At 39.6% G+C, this 23,493-nt stretch overlaps 1 protein-coding gene across 1 annotated transcript in view; it reads right to left on the reverse strand.

The window, feature by feature from the left end:
• Positions 1–3,924: 3,924 nt before the first annotated feature.
• myo15b (myosin XVB) overlaps positions 3,925–23,493 on the reverse strand; it is a 100,704-nt gene continuing 81,135 nt past the window's right edge. Inside the window, exons 52-66 of the mRNA XM_028567064.1 lie at positions 20,314–20,644; positions 20,151–20,214; positions 19,489–19,561; positions 19,322–19,398; positions 19,118–19,194; positions 18,116–18,246; positions 17,171–17,265; positions 16,967–17,044; positions 16,225–16,321; positions 14,678–14,826; positions 13,491–13,621; positions 8,708–8,841; positions 8,465–8,598; positions 5,981–6,121; positions 3,925–4,078 (exon numbers count right to left, since the gene is read on the reverse strand). Coding sequence (XP_028422865.1) covers positions 3,992–4,078; positions 5,981–6,121; positions 8,465–8,598; positions 8,708–8,841; positions 13,491–13,621; positions 14,678–14,826; positions 16,225–16,321; positions 16,967–17,044; positions 17,171–17,265; positions 18,116–18,246; positions 19,118–19,194; positions 19,322–19,398; positions 19,489–19,561; positions 20,151–20,214; positions 20,314–20,644 — 1,799 coding nt within the window. The 3' untranslated portion in view covers positions 3,925–3,991. The remainder of the gene's footprint in view (positions 4,079–5,980; positions 6,122–8,464; positions 8,599–8,707; positions 8,842–13,490; positions 13,622–14,677; positions 14,827–16,224; positions 16,322–16,966; positions 17,045–17,170; positions 17,266–18,115; positions 18,247–19,117; positions 19,195–19,321; positions 19,399–19,488; positions 19,562–20,150; positions 20,215–20,313; positions 20,645–23,493) is intronic.

Consider the following 23,493-nt stretch of genomic DNA (forward strand, 5'->3'; position numbering starts at 1 on the left):
TCGTGACTACAGCTGCCAGTCACGGCCGCAGCAGTTCCGCAACAAATCCGGACCCGGTGGGTATTGACGGACGGCGGAGCACGCAGCCGGCACGCAGCGGAGCCGGTCCGCAGCCGTTACGCATCCAGTGGAAATCCCCGGTTAGTCCTATGGGTTAGTCGAGTCACCAACTGTCGAGTCTGAGTCAAGTCTCGAGTCCCCAGTGTTCGAGTCCAAGTCCGGGTCACCAAAGATCTGTCTGAGTCTAGTCCGACTCGAGTCACTATCACCTGAGTTTGAGTCGTACTCCACACCAAGGAGATTTTTGATTGGATGCCATGCGGAATTATGGGTGCATCATTTTTAGCTAGCTAGCTTAGCTTGCTAATTGCTCCATGCTTTCATGCTACGCTGGTTACAGAAAATGAACCGAGTTAAGTTTTTACTCATGATCTGGCGATAGGAATGTGCTTTCCTACGCTGTGACAAGAGTGTGTGTATGAAGCACTGACAAATTCAATTTTACTCATTTAGCAGCTGACTAGTTAGCTACCCTGTGTTAAGAAATATCTAAAAGACGTGTTCGTTCTGATTTCTGGAGGAAGGAGGAGAGGCTGGGGTCGAATTGAAAGTTAAGCAAAAGGTTTAATGAAACTGCATGAAAACGACAGGACAAAACATATACACTGTAAACAGCGGACTCCAGCAGCTTCCCCTTGCGGGGTCACAGCTGAAGTCCCGAATCTCTCTCAGGATCCGAATTATATGTCCCTCAGGTTAAGGACACACCTCTGACTTCAGGTCTACTCCAGGTCACAGACAAAAGGTCATTTATCTTGGTAGTGCTGATTATATTCAAGTTTACAGAGTTTGCATTTCCTTTGTTCTAACCCAGACTTGGCACCAGGAGGTTGGAGACTCAAAGAGACGTTCCTCTTCATATGTTATAGTTGGTTTTAACCTAATCTATCTGCAAGAAACAGGAAGAGAGGGGGAGAGAAATAACCAGCTGTTTTTACCTTAGTAGGCTAGTCATTCTAGATTCCATTCCTATTTTCATAACCTGACTGCAGCATACAATTTATTATTTAAAACATAAAACATAAGCATGGTTTTAACTTTTTACAACCTAACACTTGCTAATTCCATGAGCCGAACACGGCAACACTGGGTGTAGGTCCCCCTCTCTTTGTTCTGTTTTTGTGTTTAAGTGTGTTTTTCTATCTCTTTCATTACCATAATATGTGTGTACATGTATTGCACCCCCACCTCCCCACCCCCAACCATTTAGATCTGTTTTTTTTTTTAACACTGCCCCTACTGCTCCTTTACACTAACGTACCATACACACTCACACCTACACACACTTGACATCTAATACACCCCCATTTACAACTACAAACTTGAATGACAGTTGTAAACAAGGGCGTAACTTTGGGTTCAACGTTGGGGGAGATTTCCATTTTTGAGCAAACCGTTTTCTACAATCACTTTGGCACTAATTTCAGAACCTTGACGTCATTTTTCATAAGTCTAGACACAAAACTCACAACCAATGATCAAAATGCACATTTTTCAAAACTCTGACACATTTTTCAATTGCTTGGATACAATACACATAAACCTAAGATCATTTGTTCATTTAACAAAAATCACCTGTTCAATATGACACAACTTAACATCAGAGTACTACTATTTCAAAAGGCAATTCACACATTTCAGATGATCGTCTATTCATTTCATTACAATCAGTTAACTATCAATTGATACAACTGCTCAAAATGATAAATAACTGCTGCATTACTCTTAATGCATAGTTGTATGGAAACAGACAAAACAATATTCCATGTTTAGATCATGAAAGTTTCCAGATAATGAGATTCATTGTCACCAATTAGCGTGGAGCATGAACCAATTAGACTACATGATCTATGGATGTAATATTTCATCATCCTTCTTGTGATGTATTACTGTTTATCAGACACTGTTTCTATGGTCCCATGTACCACCTTTTCAGACTATTTACAGTATTAACAGTACTGCACTGTATGGATGCAGGCCTTGGAATTGCTTGTACAAGTCTGCCAACTTGTTACTGATGATTGAGATATATAATTTATATATACTTTATATATAAAGTACTGTATATACAGTATTATTAGATATTTGAGGGCGTTGCACTGGCCAGTTTTAATGTTGTAACCCCCCCATCCCCCCTGTTAATTATGCCTATGGTGGTAAGAACCTTATATTAACAATGTACTATCTTTTTCTGTTAGTTTAGTACAAGTTAGAAACCTGTGATCCAGATTGTTTATTAAAAATGTGGACCCCTTGCCCTTAATAACGACTTGCTAATAAATAGTCACACATGGTTATACAGTTTTAAGGTATAACCATGTGACCCATTAGTAAATGACTCATAAAACCACTGGTTACAACTTAGTCTAGTAGTCTTGCATTTCATTTTGATAGTCTTGACTCTGCATACACACACAGGCAGTTTGTCTCCTGTAACCTTCAGGCTGCGTCCCTGCAGTCACTCCTGCGTCAACAGAATCTGAGGTCAGGTTGCCTGAGTACTTCCACAGCGTAATTTCACTCGGTTAATCAATACCTGTCAGCCCTGGCTGGAGCTGCTTTCCAACTTTCCACTTTCCAAAGATAACCGTTCCTCCTAATGGGGCTTTAATACGAGTCCTGTTTGTGGGATCCAGTGAACAATGGGGCCTGGATAGAATCAACTTGAAGTCCACCCTGTGTTCTTGAAAATGAAATATTAAAAGTGAGGATACAGACTAGGTTTAATGACACCCGACTGGAGAATTAGTGCCACCAACATTTTATCTTGATGCACTCCACTCCTAATATTCACATAATGGTAGTTGATGGGAATGCACATTAATTTAAATTTTGTTTTGTCAATTTTCTGAAAATTAAATTTGGATAGAAACCTGTCAAGTGTCTTTATTTTACTTTGCTCATTCACTTCCTGTTGAAGAAGGCCTTTGACAGAAACCTTCACTGATTTTACACATCAAAGAGTGTTTCCAGTAGTGGAACACATTGCAGTATGTACAAAAAGGTGTATAAAGCCTTTTCTGTCTCTAGAAGGAGCTGTGTGAAGTCAGATGCATGTCTATGGAGCCATTATTGTAGCAGAACTATTTGCAAATGTGTGTGGGGAGTTGTGTCACTGTATCTCGATCCGTGTGCGTAATAAGATTCGTAAATGTGTAAAAGAATCTCTAAATCTGTATATAGATTTACAAATGTATTGAGATTTGTACATGTGAAGACAAATCTGTAAATGAATACTTACATCTGTGAATGCAAAAACATACATAAACATACATAGATCAAGTCTAAAAATAAGGGTATGCCTATTTACAGTAACATTGTCCCTCCAACTGTCCATACTTAAACTCATACACTCATGAGACTAAATTAATCAACATATTTTTTTAATGCTTATAAAGTATTCACATATTACATGACATCATTACAACATTATCTTCCAATAATGATTAACAAACTCAACATTTCAAGAATTATGTCATAGAATTTGAATGCGCATAAGGAATCATTTTAAGGCATTGGTTTATTGATACAATAATCGGTAAATGACTGTAATCCCTCCTGCATTCATTCACTCTTTAATCAGAGTAGTAGAGTTCAGCTACTTTCCTCTGATATTACGCTTGAGAGAAAATCAGCATTTAGGGTTCATATTCAGGTTTTTATCCAGTCTATTTCATCAATGACACACTGTTTATGAAGTTACACAAAAAGAAGATATAAAGATAAATTAACAAAAAGGGTAAACACAAAAGTCAGTTACAGAAGCCAGTGATTAACAAAAGCTCTCAATACTGCGTGTGTGTGTACGTCTGTACGTCTGTGTGTGTATGTATGTGTAGGTATGTGTGTGTGTGTCTGTCTGTCTGTGTGTATGTGTCTCTCTCTCTCTCTCTCTCTCTCTCTCTCTCTCTCTCTCTCTCTCTCTCTCTCTCTACTGGTGATTTGAAATGGAGCTGGTGACTGATGGTCGGATCAACTCTTCCATTATCAGAGCCAGGATGTGGCACAACTCCTTAGCCTGAAAAATATATCAACAGATTACATCAGATATGACTTCATACATCTCCAGGATTATTAACAGATTATGTTTGACAAATGATTTTACCATATACCAGAATTCCCAGTATCTAACCGTAATAACCTAACCTTGGCGTTTTGATGACATTTCCTTCCTTTCACATTGTTTGGGGTCCAACATTTGTAAAAAATAATTATAAATTCAAAATTCTGTTTTAAAACCCAGTAAATAGAAAATGATTGACGTAGTAAAATTACCTTTTGCCACAAACTGAAATTGCACATTTAAGAAAGGGGACAGAATGATCATGAAATGAGAATAAAGCACTTATAGTACACCAAAAAAGGAAATATGTCATGTTTTATTGGCTATACATGATCAAACATATACAGTTAAGGTTAGTTTGTAAGGTGAAAAGTTTATATATGCAGTGTATATAGTTGAAAGGGACATTCCCGCCATGGACATTATTATATTTTCATAATGTTTATTTCTGGTGGACATACGCCTCAAAATGTGTGTTTACATTTGTACTGTCTGAAGACAGAGCAAAGAGCCAACCTACATTCTGCCAGAAGCATGTCAATTGACGTGAAGGGCTAAGAGATATGTAACCACATTATAGCTGTACTGTATGTATATTTTGTTAAACCATATTTGTGAATGTTTTCTTGTAAAAAGGGAAGTGTGTTTTACAAAAGAAAAACAAAGCTGCAGAAACAATTACAATCCCAATACCGCTTTAGCAGCTTCCCCCCCTGATTATATTTTGTATTAATATTATAAATCTGCAAAGTAACAAGAGCTGTCAGATAAAGTGGAGTAGAGCAAAGAGACTCTGAGATGTAGTGGAGTAGAAGTATAAAGTAGTGTAACGTGAGGGTTCGATATGTGGTGGTTGTATCTATGTAATAAAGCGAGACGGATCTGTACGTATGCGTGTGTGTCCGTGTTTGGGGGCGTGGTTTGTGGGAAGGGGACCTGCTCGTCACACGCAGACGCCACATGCACAACGCTTTACAACACTTTCCTGGAGCACGAGCGGATAGCAAAGGAACATCGCTTTTCAATGTCTATTATTTCGCTAAGAGGAAACTCAATAAAAAGCAATTTGCCAACACTTTATAGTATTAAGTTACTGTGAGCTGTAGCCTACATTCACCACTTCTAAGTGCTTATGTGTTTCTTTTGCCCAGCATGTTTTCTTGGAATAGGGTGGCCCCTAAATCCTGGTTGCAGCTGTCCCGGTGGTCCTGCTGCGCGCCCTGTTAAGCCCTGTTATACCACGCTAAGCTCTGCAGTGCCCTGCTACGCCCTGCAACATCCTTCTACGTCTTGTAACGCCCTGCAATGCCAGGAACTACTACAACTATTATTTCCGGTTATTATGTTATTTTTCCAGTATCTGTATTGTAACTATTATTGCCACTGTTCATCACACCCCCAACCGGCACCGTCAGACTCCGCCTACCAAGAGCCTGGGTCTGTCCCAGGTTTCTTCCTAAAAGGAAGTTTTTCCTCGCCACTGTCGCACTAAATGCTTGCTCTTGGGGGAATTACTGGAATTGTAAATACTTATACTGTAAATTATACAGTGTGGTCTAGACCTACTCTATCTGTAAAGTGTCCTGAGATAACTCTTGTTATGATTTGATACTATAAATAAAATTGAATTGAATTAAACAGAGGCAGAACATAACGTAATCTCAGAGATTATTCCTTCACAGCGCTGTGCAAGGAGAGAAATTCTCAGAGTTGAACCGGACAGATTCTAACTGGGCACTTTTAAATGACATTGGTATTCTCCTTCAAAAATCAGACCCAGATTGTAAAGAAAACAAAAAAAACAGCATAGACAGTACAACACAATGTAAATATGTAGACACAACTTTAAGTTGCTACCTGTTTGAGATGAAGCGTGACTGTTTTGGGTCGGCTTGGATTGCCATAGTTGATGTCCACAGCTGGCACTTTGCTTTGTTTCTTGGGACGGACGGTGCGCATGGACTGCACATCCACCAGATGAATCAGAAACACTTGCTCCTGCGGAACAAAGACTTGCACTATTATGCTACTTGCACATTGGTTATTTCATATTTAATATTATACATATTTCCCTTTGTCATATATACTATGTTTGTAGCTAGAAAAATCTATTCTACATGTGTATATACATGTACATAATTTTTATCCCTCTAAGTATATTTTTTTCAGTAGTTCTGGCATTTTTATCTTTGCTATCTTATTTTATTTTATCTTATTTATTATTTCTAGTATATTTCTTGTATTTGCTGTATGGATGTGAGTGAGTATGTGTGTATGTCCATGCTGCTTGTAACAGAGTCATTTCCCAGTTTTGGGATTAATAAAGTCTATCTATCTATCTATCTATCTATCTATCTATCTATCTATCTATCTATCTATCTAATCTAATCTAATCATCTATCTATCTATCTATCTATCTATCTATCTATCTATCTATCTATCTATCTAAGAAACATTAATCAGGCATCCGTGTCATACACTTCACTTCACTTTAGCTGCTGGAATGTTTTTTAGTACTAGTAGATGCTGCTTCACATTGAAGTTTTGACAACCTGACAAGATGGAGTTTCTGTAAGATTTTTTTCTTACTGAAAATCCAGGATTTCTTTTTTTAAATGAACAGGATATAAAAAAGGACAAAAAATACTTATAAAGGGGCATAAATTCCAAATCTGTTAAAGGTCCAATATGTAATATATTTATTGTAACAAATCCAAAAATGACCCCAATGTGTCATCAGATATTAAGGAAACATGCTACACTCTCTTTTCTGACAACAATGCTTAATGCCAGTATTTTCTTCTTTTTGAAATTTCCGTTCCATGACGGAAATTCTGTTTATGTTTTGGTCTGTGTGTTGTTATCAACGGCCCAGTTTGACAGGCAGGCCGGGTTGCCAGATATACCTGTAAACACGTAAACCCAGCGCGCTACAGCTGGAACGATAGGACAGCCATGAAAGCAGCAAACAAACAAACAGGATCAACGGTGATAGATTCTACATGACATAAAAAAAAACAGTTGCGTGACCAGAGATGTGACAAATCCCGGGCAAATAGAGATGTATTTGAAAGATGGAGACCGCTTAGAGCCCAAAAGGACGCCGAGTTGGCTAATTTCCACACAGCCTAATTTATCACAGCTACTAGGGACGGGCATTTTATGTCATTTCAACATGTGTGTACTCACATTGAATTATATAGCTAGAGTATCCAAGTTGGTTACTCGCTAAAACAATTGAGACACAGCCAGTAAAGTGATCCCGACTGGTCCTGGCTAACTCCGCCATGCTAACCCTGCTAACCACTAACGTTACCGGAGGACCAGGCAAGCGGGCCGCGGCTGTTTACAACGTGTAGCCTGTTCAGCAGCCGTAGCCAACAACGGTGAGTTATTTTAAGCCCAGAGAGGGGGGTTGTAAATCGGGAAGAGAGTTTGCAGTGTGTTCAGCGACTGTTGCCGTGATTCTAAGCCAATAAAGTGTGTTCAGTCGGGTGGCGAGGACGGCAAGGTAGCTAACGTTAGTGTTCTTTTTAGCGGTTCCCATTGTAAATCTAAGTCAAGGAAATGTGTCAGTAGGTCGGCTGGAGAGGACGGCGAGGTAGTGGTGTTTTTAGCGGTTCCTACCATAATTCTAAGCCTAGGAAGGGTGCCTGTCAGTTGGGTACAGAGCTCCGCGTGAGCACGGGCTTTTATGACAATATAGCCAGCATCTAACGTTAGCTACTGAACTTCGAGTCTGGGGAGGAGGGGGCGGGGGAGACAACTCTCTCCAGTATTTTGAATTTGTACTGCAGTAACTATTTTAAACACTAGCTGTCAGTATTACATATTGCACCTTTAAGGAAAGCAGGTTGGAAGAAAATTGTACCCCTGTTCTGGATTCAGCATTCAAAAATGGTGCAACAAAGTACGGTGGTACATTGTGAACAAACTAAAATGTCACTGAAACATATAACAAAACACATAAATGACACTGACATCCTAAAAGAGGTACATTCCTGCAGAAATATGTATACCTTATAATAATTAATTGCTTTACAAATTAATTAATAAACACATCAGTTTGAAAAAGGTAACATTTTAATATGATGAATATGGAAAAAATGTCCAACACCAATGTCTATAGCAATGCTGTCAAAAAGTGAACTGATCAAACCGAGTGTACCCAGTCACACAGTCACACAGATTTAAACGTGGACCAAGTATGACTCCATACAAATAATATTTAATATTGTAAAATAACATATTTATCGCCATACGATTTACTCAGACACAGGCAGTGACATTAAAGTAGTGATTGGTAGGAGAGTGTTTGAGTGCTATGGCTGCTGAAAGTACCTGTGTTTTTGGGTGAAGAAACCGCACCCCCTCCTGGCTGATGCTGACCATGCATGGGGAGGGACAGCCCCGCTGGCTCACCTTCTGGGCCAAGAAAGTGCTGGAGCCAAACAGAGGCAGGGTGCTCAGAAACTCTGAAAGAGAGAGTATGCAGACAAATACAATTATCATCAGGAGAAGAGAAGAGAAGAGAAGAGAAGAAAAGAAAAGAGAAGAGAAGAGAAGAGAAGAGACACTACCCACCAATGAATTGTATTTTGGCGTCTTGAGGCCTGAGGGTGTGCATGGCAGCTATGTGGCCCAGACAGAAGGAGTGGATCTCTTCGTGATTCTTGCTGAGGCCGTCCTGTGAGGGCAGGTACTCCTTCATCTCCGGCCTGGTACAGAAATACAATCAGCATTTAGACCCCATTAAGAGTCGGCATATTAGTCAACTTGAATGAATGAATGAATGCTTTATTTGGATTAATTAATACAATAAAAACTAAAAGAACAAAAACTTAAACTAAGTATTAATTTAACATGTACGAAAAGGAATAGGAAGAAGCAGAAGCTTATTTAATCCCCCTTTTCTCATCCTGGGCCCCTTCTGTATAATAATCATTATGAATGGCTTCATATTTATATCATATATTTGACACATTCGTTACAATTTCCTACATATGTATATTTAACACACCATAAAAAAGAAAACATACATATTTACATATATATATATATATATATATATATATATATATATATATTCACCAAAGAAAATAAATAATGTACGTAAACAATAAAGAAATCATCTATGAGAACAGAACCCCCTCCTCCCTGTACCTTGTAAAAAACATATTTTTTTAAACTGGGTCATGTTTGGACATTGCTTTAGCGATGCACTCAATCCATTCCACAGTTTCACTATATAGAAACACAAAAAGTCTTTAACGTTGTACGGACACAAAGATGTTTTAAAATGAACTCCCACCCTGAATTCATGTCACCCGTCTCTATTAACAGTTTTTGAAGTAGGTTGTGTATTGCTTTATACATTGTTTGTTCCCTCTGCACATTAATTTAAATATACCAATGAACAGTAAAGAATGTGGCGTGATTTGTGGTCGAGAACCTTAACCTAAACTGAGGCGTTCACTTTTGACAACAGTAGGGCTGTGTACTGGCAAGAATACACGATACATGGGTCACGATTCAATATATTGCAATATATTTTGATACTGTGCGTAAGGCGATATATTGGGATTTTTTTTAAGTATAGTTAACAGTGGCATTTACTGCATGTATTTCACTTCTGGGACAATCTTCCCTGAATATTTGAAATGTAAATCCAAAACACAGATAATGCTAACAAAATGACTAACATCGACTTTTAAGGCTTTTTGTATTCTGGTCAAAATGAAATGCAAATGTTCTTCATTCTGCACTTTTTTTTTATTAATAAAGTAACCCCTTAATATATCATGTCCCTTTATGTTCGGGACCTTTTAGGGAAAATAAATCTATCATAAGATTAGACTATTAGCAAATCTTAATCTTCTCGAAAATAACACTCCAATTAAAATTAAGCATGCAAGGAACCCTCTTTAAAGGTGCTGTAAAATTTTTAACATCGACAACTTCTCATACCCTCCCCCCATTCTGCTAAAGCCCAAAACGGTCTCCTAAGCCCCTCCCCCCACAAGGGAGAATGAATGCGTGTGCATGAGCAGTGATTGACACGCAGTTAGACACCCTCCCTGGCCCTGATTGGTGCATCTGAACAGGGAGCGGTGGATTTTTGCAAATTGCACTACAGACTGTAGGTGGAGCCAGATTTTAAATGACCTGCTTCATGTAGTCCTACTGGAACATAGGGTCAGTTTCAGCAAATATGACAGAAAGTTAGTTTTATAAGGCTTACCTACTGCACCTTTAAACATGAACAGTATTATAAATAGAACATAAATATAAATTTATTTTTCATAACAATGTAATCTGCAATATTACAGTATAGCTCCAAAGAATATTGGAATTACAAGCAAGTAACAAATAAACTGTGTGATCAAATGTGATTTTGCACTAGCACAAGACACAATAGTACAGTTACAATGAGAAAGTTGGAAGTAGGTGCTTACAACGTTACTTCAGGTCACTTTTCCCAGGTTTTAACAGTTAAAGATGCAGTAGTAAGTCTTATAAAACTAACTTTCTGTCATATTTGCTGAAACTGACCCTATGTTCCATAGAACTACATGAATTATGTAATATTAAAAAAAAATCCAGCTCCTCTGGCACCTCCTACAGCCTGTAGTGCGATTGTCAAAATTCCATCGCTCCCGGTTGATTTTCTCCAATCAGGGCCACAGGGGGGGTCTATCTGCCTGTCAATCACTGCTCAGGCACGAACACGCATATAAAAACATTCTCCTCTCCCCCCTTCCCCATGCACGAGCTGCAGAAAGGTTTCCCAAAACTCCGGTGAATATTGGAGTGGCTTTTCAGAGGAGGCGTGAGCTGTGGGATTTTAAAGATCTGAAGAACGATGCAGACGTAGCCTCATTTCTTCTCGACAGGTAACATAATTACCATGAATGATTTATCTTTCACTTGGTTATTAGTAGTCAAAAGTCCACAAAGCTACGCTGGTGAGGATGATAGTAACGTTTGCACAGTGGTTGGTCTGATATGATGCTGAAATGTAGCATCATCAAACAGTAGCCTGCTAGTTAGCATCGTTTTACTCTTGGTGAGTAAAGTTAACATTGTGTTAGTTTTTAGTTATTGAAAATGTTGTCTGACATGCCAGCAGTTCTGTCAAACTCCCTTGTGTGGGAGGGGCTTAGGAGACGGTTTGGACTTCAGCAGAAAGGGGGGAGGGACTGAGAAGTTGTCGATGTTCAAATTTGTCCTGGATCTTCACAATCCTACCTACAGCACCTTTAAGATGGATGTTAATAAAACAGACCCATAAGAAAACATTCATTTCTAACCTGACATTAGCTCACATAACGTTAGTGTATGAATGTGCAGTTAGCCAAAAATGGAGGCCTTTGCTTAGCTGTAACGATAGTTTGGGCTGAGCAATAAATCAATAATTAAAATTTTAAATGAAGTTAGCTGTTCACACAATTCAGTAACGTAAGCTATTTAAATCAGCTGGAATGTAACATTCTACGCATTAAAGTGTCTTAAAAAAAACACAACTACAACTAGAACTGTAGCTCCAGCATGGAACTCCCCTTAAAAACTACTAACTGTTGTTTTTACATTTCTGTTTGTATGAACCAGTAGATTTTAGAGCTGTTGGTAGGCTTTTTTTGGTAAACTTTGGACAGAGCCAGGTTAGCTGTTTTTCCCTGAGAAGTTGTCGATGTTCAAAGATTTTTGGCTAAATCCTGGATCTTTGCAATCCTACCTACGGCACCTTTAAACACAGTTATCCTACATAAAGTGGTTAAAAAACGGAGTAACCTGGGCTTAGGCAATTCACATGTATTTGTGGGAGGAATCAAAGAAGCCACTGTCTACACATTTGATTGTTTGAGAGTTTAGTCAGTCACTAAGGAATGTGTGTATTTTATATCTCAGTGGTACGTTAGTTGGATTGATTTCTGTTGAGCTGTCCAGTCTCCCGACGTCTTCCGTTTCTAAATGGATCAGTGTTGTGTTACTGTGAATGTCAGTAGCTAAGTTTCCATCCACTTGTCAATCGAATTATCTGAAGTTCGGTAAAAAAACTCATGCGAATAAAGCTGGTGAAAGTGTGTTTCCATCCAACAGCTTTAAAGCGAATAAAAACCTGTGCGTAATGACGTCACATGCTGTTTTGCGATTAAATTGGTATATGGAATTGATTTGAGACATTTTAAGGGGTTTCCATTCATTTTTGCACTGAATCGCACAAGATTCAGGCGAACTTTTGCGAAAGTAGTTGTTGTTAATATTAGAAGCCAAGCTATAAGCTCCGATGGGCCTTTGGCTGAGGATCTGATCCAGCTCATCAAAAAGGTGGAACTTGCCTTATATTTTCCCTCCGGCACCGCTGCGAGACAACTCTCTTTTTTGAGCCGTGTATCGCTGTTTGTTCCATTTACTCCGCAGGACGTCCCACGGCTTATCGTAAGGGAGATTAACGTGAAAAAGCTTAACGTCGTTTAATATCTAAACAACGATCAATCATCACCAGATGTATCATGGTCATATTTTGTCATGAACACTTAAGCCTGTCAAAAAAACTAAATCAAAATCACGTTAATGTGTCAGATAACGTCCATAATAATTGGACATTGGGTTAGATTATTTGACAGTTTTCCGTGGTTATGATGAGTAATTTGAGAGAGAAATTTGGTGAGGATTGATCATTGTTTAGGTACATTAAACCACGTTAAGCTTTTTCCTCGCCATACGGCCACGTTGATGAAGACAACATTAACGTGAGATAACTTCTATAATTGTTGGATTTTGATTTAGTTTTTTTGACAGGCTTAAGTGTTCATGACAAGATATGACCATGATACATCTGGTGATGATTGATCGTTGTTTAGATACATTAAACCACGTTAAGCTTTTTCACGTTAAGCGTTTTAGAATGTCCCTGTCGTAACCTTTCCTTCGCGAGCTTCTGATAAATGATGGCGTTTCTTAGTTATATTTTTCTGGTAAATTAAAAAAGTATCTCGTCTCCTCGTTTGTCCACTTACATCTGTTTTTGTTGACAACGGTCATGTGTGCAAACAGAGCGGAAATACTGGGCGGAAATGAACTGAAACTTCTTCTTCTTCGTTTTATTGCGGGTTGCAACCATAAAATGACCTAAAACTTAATCGCAATTCATTATTTATTCGGCAAATAACGTTTCCATCAGCGTTTATCGGATAAGCCGTATATCGATCAAGAGAAAATCCGATGAAACCAAACGTATTTTCTTTGAGTCGATATTCATGAATACTATTGGATTTTACTGTTTCCATAAGGCATTTTTCATTCGATATCACTTAATTCGGATAAAAACGGGTCGATGGAAACATAGATACAGTGTGGGACTCACAGTGAGGGTGGATCCTTCAGTCCCTGAGCCACGTGCTGCAGGGCTGTCAGCTCTGCTATCTGCTGGACGGATGAGGAACCACCTGCAGCCGATGCAAGCGACAGCCGCCCACTCAGGTAGTCACCCAGGAGCTACACACACACACACACACACACACACACACACACACACACACACACACACACACACATCACAAACATATTGTTGCATGTCTCATATAGTCTTCTCACTTACAGTTTGGTCAATATAAAGTCCTAAAAAAGTCAAGAGAAAAGTTCCCCAGCCAACATAGAAAAGAAGTGCCCAATAGGTCGGAGAAAGTGACATAAACGTTGGAAAACGCGGCAAAAACTAGATGGGCCGAAATTTATTGTGAATCTAAATTGATATGAGGGCCAGATCAAAATCTGCAGTGGCCCGGCGTTTGACACATGAAGCCAAAACATCTGGATCGCCCCCTGGTGGCTGGCTGCAGTATAGGTCATAAGCCACGCCCCCTCCATGTTAGCGGATGGGACACAAAAAAAATCTAAGTACACTTCAAATAAATGTTTCCCAAAGATGATTTCAGTCATTTTGGTGACCAATGGCAACCCCTGTTGATGCTGGACAGACGCCGGTGATTAAAGGTGAGAAATATAAATAAATAGATAACGTAAAATAATTCCGCACATTGTAATCAAAACAATGCACATACGATTGTGTACTACTACAGGTTATGTTTATTAAATGAAGCCCAAAATATGTTGCCGACTAGAAATCGCTAGTATCAGCTAGCGCTAGCTAACGTCAACGTTAGGTAGCTGCTAGCTAACGCTAGCTAGAAGCGCTTTGTCGTGACTTTGACTGGAACACTACCAAGTCGTGAGTCGTGACTTGAAGTCGTAACTTACAGGCTAAAAATGGTGTCTGGAACGCAGCATTAGAACGCCATCACAAAGAAAGAGGAAGGTGACGGATATTCGGCCTAAACGAGGGACATTCGGCGGAATTTCCGGCGACAATGGAGCAATCCTGGAAGTGGAGCGTCATGGATATAGACTACTACAGCGCAGACTCTGGCTCCAAAATGAATCAAATTAAAGATGACAGCGCCCATATTCAGGAGATTTTGGCTTCACTTTTTGTGCAGTGGGAGGAAGTGTAGACTTCTTCCTCCATCTTTAGTTCCAGTGTGTGGTTGTCACCTGCTGGTAGTGGAACTCCACGTAGAGGTCACTGTTGAAGGACAGAGGCTGAGTCCACAGCACTCTTCTCAGGGACAGGAAGATGGAGCCGTCGTCCAGCAGGAAGTCAAACAGATACTCCGCAGCATGGAGGGGACGGATGATCCCATCTGACAGAGGACGAGCACAGGACACTGATCTGTTCATCTGGTTCACTTCTCATCATTTTATCTGTTTAACACGGACCTAATGTGGCATATAAGAGGTTCCCTCAATTAATAATAAAGTGTTATATACTCAGGTTTCTCTTTGAGATTTCTGCTGCCACCCCAACATAATAAAGGTGAATGGAATCTGTTTTTATTCTACTTATTTATGTATCTGTATTTTATGGATTGTTTTTAACAACCTACAGTTCATTATTAGCCACTGTTTATAGCGTTTATTTATTTATATATTTCAGCTGGGTTTTTTTTATGAATTCATTTTTGTCGATTTAGGGGTAGGTGGGTGAATGGGGCTGGGGGGAGGGATATTGTGTTATGTGTGTGTGTGTGTGTGTGTGTGTGTGTATGTTTGTGTGTGGGATATTGTATGAAGCACCTTGTGCATGTATGAAAAGTGCCATAAAAATAGTCTGATTGATTGATTGATTGATTGATTGATTGATTGATCCACTGTGAGCTCAAAGTGTTGATAAGTTATTCAGAGTAAGGGGGACACTGTTTTCAGGGAGGAAGGTTGCTGTTAAATTTAATAAAAAAATGTAAATGTCTATTTTCCATTAAAAATTAAAGTTACAACACAGCCTTGTTGTAGTATTACTGTCATCTGTACAATCATTTGTCATTTCTGAGCTGGATGTTTTGCGTGTTGGAACGTGCTGATCACATTCACACAGCTCCACATTCATACCTGGAAGCTGCCCAGTACAACCACAGTCTGATCTGCTGGCCACTGAGCAGCTCCACTGGAGCGGTTGGGGTTAAGGGCTTTGCTCAAGGGCACCTCAGTGGTGGTGATGAGGGAGGGACGAGCGCTGTTCTTTCACTTTCCCCACCCAGATTTAATTTATTTGGGGATTGAACCAACAGCCTCCCGGTCACAAGCTCGCTTTTTTAACCGCTGCCCCAATTGCCACTTCAATTTCCAAGCGAAGTCAGGTCAAGTCTTTTTGATTTTGTCGAGTCTTAAATCATCAGATACAAAACTTAAATCTGACACGAGTCCAAGTTGTGTGTCTTGAGTCCACACCTCTGATAGGTACTACTAGAGCTTAGTGAGAAAATGCATAATTATGTAATTTGGATGATGTGACCCTTTATATTTGGCTAATTCACACAAACTAAAATCTTTTTAGAGTTAGATATTCTGGAATTTCTTGTTTTGCCAGAGTGGAAAAGACACTGAATCTACCTGTAAAAGTAGGAGGAATCACATTTAACTCAGGATAGAGACTTCTTATATACAACTAGCTAAACAAAGCCTTTTTTAATCTAAAGTCCAAATCATTGTAGAGTCTAACTGTACATTCTATATTCATTAGAAACACTATCAGTTTAATTTACCTCCATGTCGGTTGGCGATGATGGAGAACTCTTTGAATTCTGCGAGATTTGAGATGCCCATTTCTTTACAGATCTCTGTTACCACATCGGCTGCCATCTGGAGGAAAATACAAAACACAACCACGGAGATATCGATAATAAACAAAAGAACTCTGGTTTTGTTCATAGATCAGTAGTAGAGCCCGACCAATTTATCGGCAGGCCGATATTTATTTATATATAGTTTTATATTTATTTATCAGAATCATTTTTAATGACAAATAAATGATTCTGATAAATGAATATTTAAAAAATAAAATAAAAACGGACAAAACACCCTTCAACCATGTTATGAGTGTTGGCGTTGCAACGTCCCTGTTGGCAACACTCTTTAATGTATTTTTTTTGTTATTGTGTTTTTTGTTCAAATAACTTTAAGGTTCATATCTTAAGTTTGTATTTTTATACATTTTATTTATAAGAACTTTAATATATTTTGATGTTCCTCTGTTTCTGTTGTGACAATAAAACAATCAAGTTTATTTTTAAACAACATTATCATATTATTTTAGTGAAGGCTCCTAAATAACTACAACTAACTAATGTTAGGGATATATGTTTATGTTATGTTACGCGTTTCAGGATTTTAAAAAATATATATCGGCCGGTATATCGGAATATCGGATTTTTTTTTAATCTTTGTATCGGTCTTAAAAATCCTTTATCGGTCGGGCTCTAATCTGTAGGTATGAATAAATCTTACACTGAAGCAGCGTATCTTGACGGAGAAATCCACTCCTCCTGGCAGCTGGATGGGAAAACGTCGAGATGTTTTGCCAGCCTGCAGAAGGCCAAGACACTCAGAATCAGTTTGGCTGAAAATGCAGATAATGATGATGGAATGGGAGAGTTGAAATACACCGTGAAATAAATGATTTTATTTGCTTGAGTGTGTGGGTTAACTTGCCAGAATGGCCTCCATCTCTACGTGTGAGGGGATGTTACGGCGGCCGCCAAAACGGAGCGATCGCTGAAGGTTATCCTGACACACACACGCCAGCTCTGAGGACACATATGTGATTACAATGACTTGTGAAGAACTTTTGTGGTATTGTGCAGGGTGCGATTTCCCGCGGGGGATGCGTGGGATTTCCCCCTTTCTGGTCTACATATCCCTGCCTCGACTGAATTATTTGTATCCCCGACGGAGACAAAATGTATCCCCTCCTCAAAGTGATCAATGCTACTTTACAAATAGACCATATATTATATACCTAAAATAGAAGTATTTTAAACTAAGTAAAGCGCTGTAACGTGAACACAGAGTGCCATAGAACGATAAAATCTGAGCAGCAGTTGCTGGTTGTATTTAGCCGCTACAGAGCTCCAGGACTCCGCTACCAGCAGCAGTTGTGTAGCCGCCAATAGGTGACTGTGAGCCGGCTACAGGCACAGCCAGATGACGCTCCTTTCAGGGGCCGTGGTAGTGGAGTTTAGCCAGAAAAAGTGAGCATCATGCGGCGATGACAGTTAAGTTTAGGCACCAAATCAACTAAGTTAAGTTTAGAAAAAAGATTGGATTTGGATTAAAACACTCCCGATTAACAAACAAGCGTTTCCTGGATGAAAGTATTTTGTTTTTGCCGTGAAGTGAACTCAGCTCTCCGGCATGAAAAGCGCTGTGTTTTATGTTGACACCACGTTGTTCATTCTGAGATTATTTTCCATTGGATTGTGAAGTTCATAAATAAGTGTTTTGGCATGGCTGGCCGAGTGGCTCTATATCCGTGTGTATTGGAGGGGGGATTTAATTCTGGCATGTTTTGTTTTGTTGTGCATGATCGAAACCCCCCGCCCCCTTTCACAAATCGCACCCTGGTATTGTGTATGTATTGTCTTGTGTTTCTCCTACCTTGGTATGGATGTTCGTAGTCCTGAGAGATTTCGCGTAGGTGACGTGCGACATACGGCTGCAGAGTACCAGAGCAGAGGAAGAAGCCGGTCGTCACGTTGAGCAGCCGCCAGCCGAGGGTACAAGAAGATCTGTGAAGACAACACATCACAGAAAATAACATTTTGAATTCTAATTAAACCCCTAAAATGCTAAATACTACGTACTTTTATCATATCATAATGACCAGATCATGAAAATATTTGACTAAAGCATTTCGTGAGAGAGAGAGAGAGAGAGAGAGAGAGAGAGAGAGAGAGAGAGAGAGAGAGAGAGAGAGAGAGAGAGAGAGAGAGAGAGAGATCCTCTGCGGGCAAAAATCCTTGATTATACATGCATCTGGCGGAATTTCCTTCGGCACCAGAGAAGAGGAACGACAAGGATATAGACTATTGGTGAAATAACATATAATAAATGAGAAAATGATTACTGTGAACAGAGCAGAGAGCAGAACAGAGCTGCTGTCAGCTGTTGCTCCTGTGCGCATTTACACATTGTTATCATTAGATGCCTTGCATGTCTCACAGAAAAATAATGTACACACAGTGCGTACAGGATTACGTCTGCCGGTGCCACTGCATGTCATGCCCCCCCCCCTCATCTATCCAACTAAAATAAGAATAATAAATAAATAAAAGCTCTGTGCAGCTGAGGGAGTTGGTGATAAGTGTCTGTGAGTCTGTCACTACAAGCGACCACGTTCCTATTAGCCATAGTCATTTGATCCATTGTTAATTAAAAAAAACCTAATTATTATTTTGTATCTCATGAGCACAGAAGCATTTGTAATGACTTAAACCTATTTCATTTGTTGAATATATCAGTTTGAACCAGTTGCCTGCTAAAACTGACTCACTGATATTTGGTTAATTTACTAATTTATTTGAATTCATTTATTTCCTGTTAATACTCAGAAATAACATGTATTGAAAATGTTACCCACAACCTAAATAAATGACTTACTTGGTTGGGTTGTTGGTGGTTTGCTTGATGACCTGGCAGTAGATTTCATCTCTCAGAAGCTCCTTTTCCTTCCCTAACTGAACAAAAGAGAGAAACTCTACAAATGGCATCAAAGTCTATTTGAAGTTTGTCAAACTCAGAGACACGCAGAAACTCAAAAGTGCTCTATAAATGCAGTCCATTAGACACACTGTTTGAACTGACCAGCAAGATGTGGCGCATGCAGTCTAACTGGGTGTTATTCTTCTTCATTGGCATGTCATCCATGAACTGCATCAGGTCTGGAGGGACAGATAAATGGGAGGATGACGGAGGAACAGAACAGCAGTGGTTTCAGTGTGCATTAGTGTGGTTAGTGTGGATGCACTCACTCATGAAGCACTGGACAGATAAATCATTGATTTCAGGATCATTGTACAGAATGAGAGACTCCTGTATGGGAACCTGGATGAACAAAACCCAATGAAGTCAGAGATGTATTTATTTAGGAAGTATAATTGACATCAATGAGATTAATTATGTTCCAATATAATAATCCAATTAGAATTTCTAATTTTGGAGTGAGGTGTTCAACATGAGATTTGTAGGATAATCTGCTATTTAATTAACTTAATAATTTCAAGAGTTTGGATCAGAGTAAAAATATCAGAGCTCCATGCTCTTGTGAAATTCAGATATTTTATATATCATTTTGAAGTTTATAACAAGCTTTAAATGAATAAAAGTCTGGAGGTAAAAAGCAAGTGTTCTGAAGAAGGCCTGTTCTGCAGTAGAGCTGATAGTATCATTAGTATAAAATGTTAGATTGGAAAATAATTATTATTTACAGTTTGTTCATAGTAAATTGTGGAGGGCCTAATATCGATCCTTGTAGGACACCTTTAACAACCATTTGGGGACTTGATTTGAAACCACGGACAACAGTCTGAACTCAAGACATATGATTGTTGTAAGCAGAACCATTAAAACCAATGGACAGCACCTTATTTAAAGAGGTATGATATATGATGTTAGAGGGATTGTACAGTCTTACCTCTGTGTGTTGAACTGCCTCTGAAAAATTCCTTCCAGTTACTGGCAGACCTGTAGTCCCCGCTCTTTAATAAACAAATAATGGTAGCCCAAAATAAGCCATGAAGAGTTATGAACTTAAACCAAGATAATCAACAACAACAGTTATCATTCTTCTATCATACCTAAAGTACTTCATGGCAAATTCAGCCATGCCTGAGAGGATCTCCAAGTCAAGGACTGAGCCCTGGAGTGAGCTCTGGACTGATCTCTGAACCGATCCTGGGGCCGAGGCCTCTCTGCGGGGTCGCCCTGAATCAGTGCTGCCCGTGTTTTTGCTGATGAGACCTGGAGATGGGCCCCTGGATGGACTGACAGGTCTAGCGCCCCTCATGCTTTTCCTCCTGTCATCTCGTCGTTCAAGGTGTATACAGTGGTAGTCTGGGGCTGCAGATGGCTGGGTGAGGTCCTCTGGGAAGAGACCGGAGCGACCTCCTTTGGAGCCAAAACACCAGCCTAATGGACCGCACACAAAAATGTTATTTGATGTGATGGAGATTTTGATATGATTAAACAACAAACATAATTAGGCATATTCATCTAAAAACTTAAAGCTATTAACTAGAGTAGGGTCAATTTCCAGTTACACCGGTCCGGTTAGCTTTTATGCTAACCAGTTGAACCGGCATTTGTCACGATTTAATTTTGCTCAAGCGCAGTGGCTTTTTCTGCTGCAGTCTGAAATAAAACTGCTGAGAATCACTGACCCCACCGCCATACACAGACGTGTATTGTTATATGGATTCATAGAAAATTTGCTAGAAGTAAACTACTTTTTACTTACTTACTAATGTTAGCTTTAGTGTAGTAAAGCTTCATTTAATGTACAGTAACTGGTAACGTTAGCTTAGCTCACTAAACTTTCCAGGTAGCAGCCCAACACTGGTAATAAGCAATATGACAAGGTTTTTGGCACACATTTGTTCCTTTTTTTGGTCGGTAATTAACACGTAGCATCGGTGTAGATGCGTGTTTATGAACAAACAATTGCCAATCAATAACTGTTGTCCAAGAGTTCAAACTTAAAGTTGGATATGACAATCCATTTATTTTAAATTAAAAAACAACAACTAATCAAACAAAATAATAGTTCTTCTTTTAATCTTACCACGTTATCATACACCTAACCACGGTCAAAAAACTGTAACCTTGCTGTGTGCAACACAGCTGAACCAATTAGGCAACATTAAAATAAACTTTTTCCACCCCCAGCATCACACACTGGTTGCCAATGAAATGGCTCCAACACATGGCTGTGGCATCTACAAACAAAACAATGTCTCCTGTTGCAAGATTACGTTTTGTTCTACTTTGTTCTACTTTCCTTTGCCCATCTTTTCCAGAATAAATCTGAAATGCACTGTGCCTGTTTCCATTGTCTCTTTACATACTGGTCCTTTTGATCAAACAGACCCGGAGACAAACTTGGTTTCCTTTTCAATGTAAGAAGATGGTTTGGCGTCAGAGGTTTTAAATCGTTAGGATCTGCAGAGACTTTGGTAATGGGTCGATCGTTTAAGATTGCTTCAGCTTCACATAAGACAGTGACCAAGGCTTCATCAGCTAAAGTTTGTTGGTTTAAAACAGATACCAGCACCTTCTTAACCAGCCTGGTCATGCTTTCCCAAGCACCGCCATGATGTGAAGCTGTTGGTGGATTGAAACTCCACTTGATGTCCTGCAGTAAATACATGCAGTAAAGCCTTTTCAATTGTCCCATTGTTCAATTCTGCAATTGCTCTTTTTAGCTCCTTCTCTGAAGTTTGTGCCATTATCTGAGCGGAACTGTGACACTGGGCCTCTTTGACATATAAATCGACAAATGGCACTGATGCAAGAGTCTGTGTCTAGTGAATGTGCCACTTCTAAATAAACAGCTCTGCTTGCCATACACGTAAAGATGACTCCATAACATTTCACATAGGAACGGCCTTGCTTTACCTCAATTGGTCCAAAGTTATCCACCCTGACTTTTGTGGATGGAGTTAAGTCTGGAGTAGTTCTTTCTTTGGGCAGGTCAGCCATCAGTTGATCTGTGACGCTTGCAAAAAGCACAACTTGACAAGATTTTTCTTGCAGCTTCATTGGCATGTGTGATCCAATATTTTTCCCCCAACCTGGAGAGGATGTGATTTCTCTCTCCCACCATGCCTTATCTGTTCATGGATATGTCCGAGGATTAACATGGAGATGTGCTGATCTTTTGACAGGATAATTGGGTGTTTGCTTTCTTCTGGCATAGCAGCCCTGGCCAGCCTTCCACCAACTCTCAGCAGTCCGTCTCCTACAACAGGGTTGAGTTTGTAGATGGGACTACTCTTTTTCACAGATTTTCCAGACAACAAAGCACAAATCTCATCGTTAAATCTTTCCTTTTGGCAGAATTGGATGATAGCATTTTCTGCCATTGACAGGTCATCTGTTGACAAATCTTGTCCCATTAAGCCTCTGGATTTCGATCAATCAATGTAATTGAGATCCAAAGGAGTATCCAACAGAAGTTTCTTCCTTTTTCGACTCAATTCCAGCAGAGCCTTCTTGATTTTCAATATCCACGATACTGCCGTTTTCAGTCTCTTCCAATCAGAGTAATACTTGATCAGCTGACTGGTTGCACTGATGTTCTGTAAACTTATTGCATTTGCGGAGATCTCCTTCTTGACCTCTGGATCAACTTCATCAATAGTGGACTCCACCTTGCAGTGCATACATGTTTCCTTTGCTTTCCACAAGAATTCTGGACCTGACAACCATGACTGTCACTCCTCTAGATGCATCATCTGCAGGGTTTTATGATGTTTGGATTTACCGCCACTGATCTGTGTTTGATGCTTCCCTAATGACAGATATTCGGTTGGCCACAAATGTCCGGAATCTTTTGTTCGCATTGTGGACATATTTCAAGACTGTGGTGCTGACGGTCCAGAAACAGGTTTCTTCTAATTGAAGCTATAATTCTTCTCTTACCATCTGGTCTACCCGAACAGCTAAGACAGTGGCAGTGAGCTCCAAACGAGCGTGGTTCCTGGTTTTAGTGGGGCCACTCTGGCTTTTCCAAGAATGAAAGATACACGTACATCACCTGGTTCATTCTGTAACCTCAGGTATGTTACCATGCCATATCCAACTTCACTAGCATCAGCAAAGTGGTGCAATTGGGCATTGACAGGTGGTCCAAAGTCACATGGTTTTAAACACCTGTTCACTTGGAACATCGAAAGCCTTCTAAGGTCAGTCAACCACTTGATCCATTGTTGTCTTAGGAATTTCTTCATTCCAGCCACAGTTCATTCTGCACAAATCTT

The sequence above is a fragment of the Perca flavescens genome, chromosome 21, assembly GCF_004354835.1.
Source record: "Perca flavescens isolate YP-PL-M2 chromosome 21, PFLA_1.0, whole genome shotgun sequence".
Lineage (NCBI taxonomy): Eukaryota > Metazoa > Chordata > Actinopteri > Perciformes > Percidae > Perca > Perca flavescens.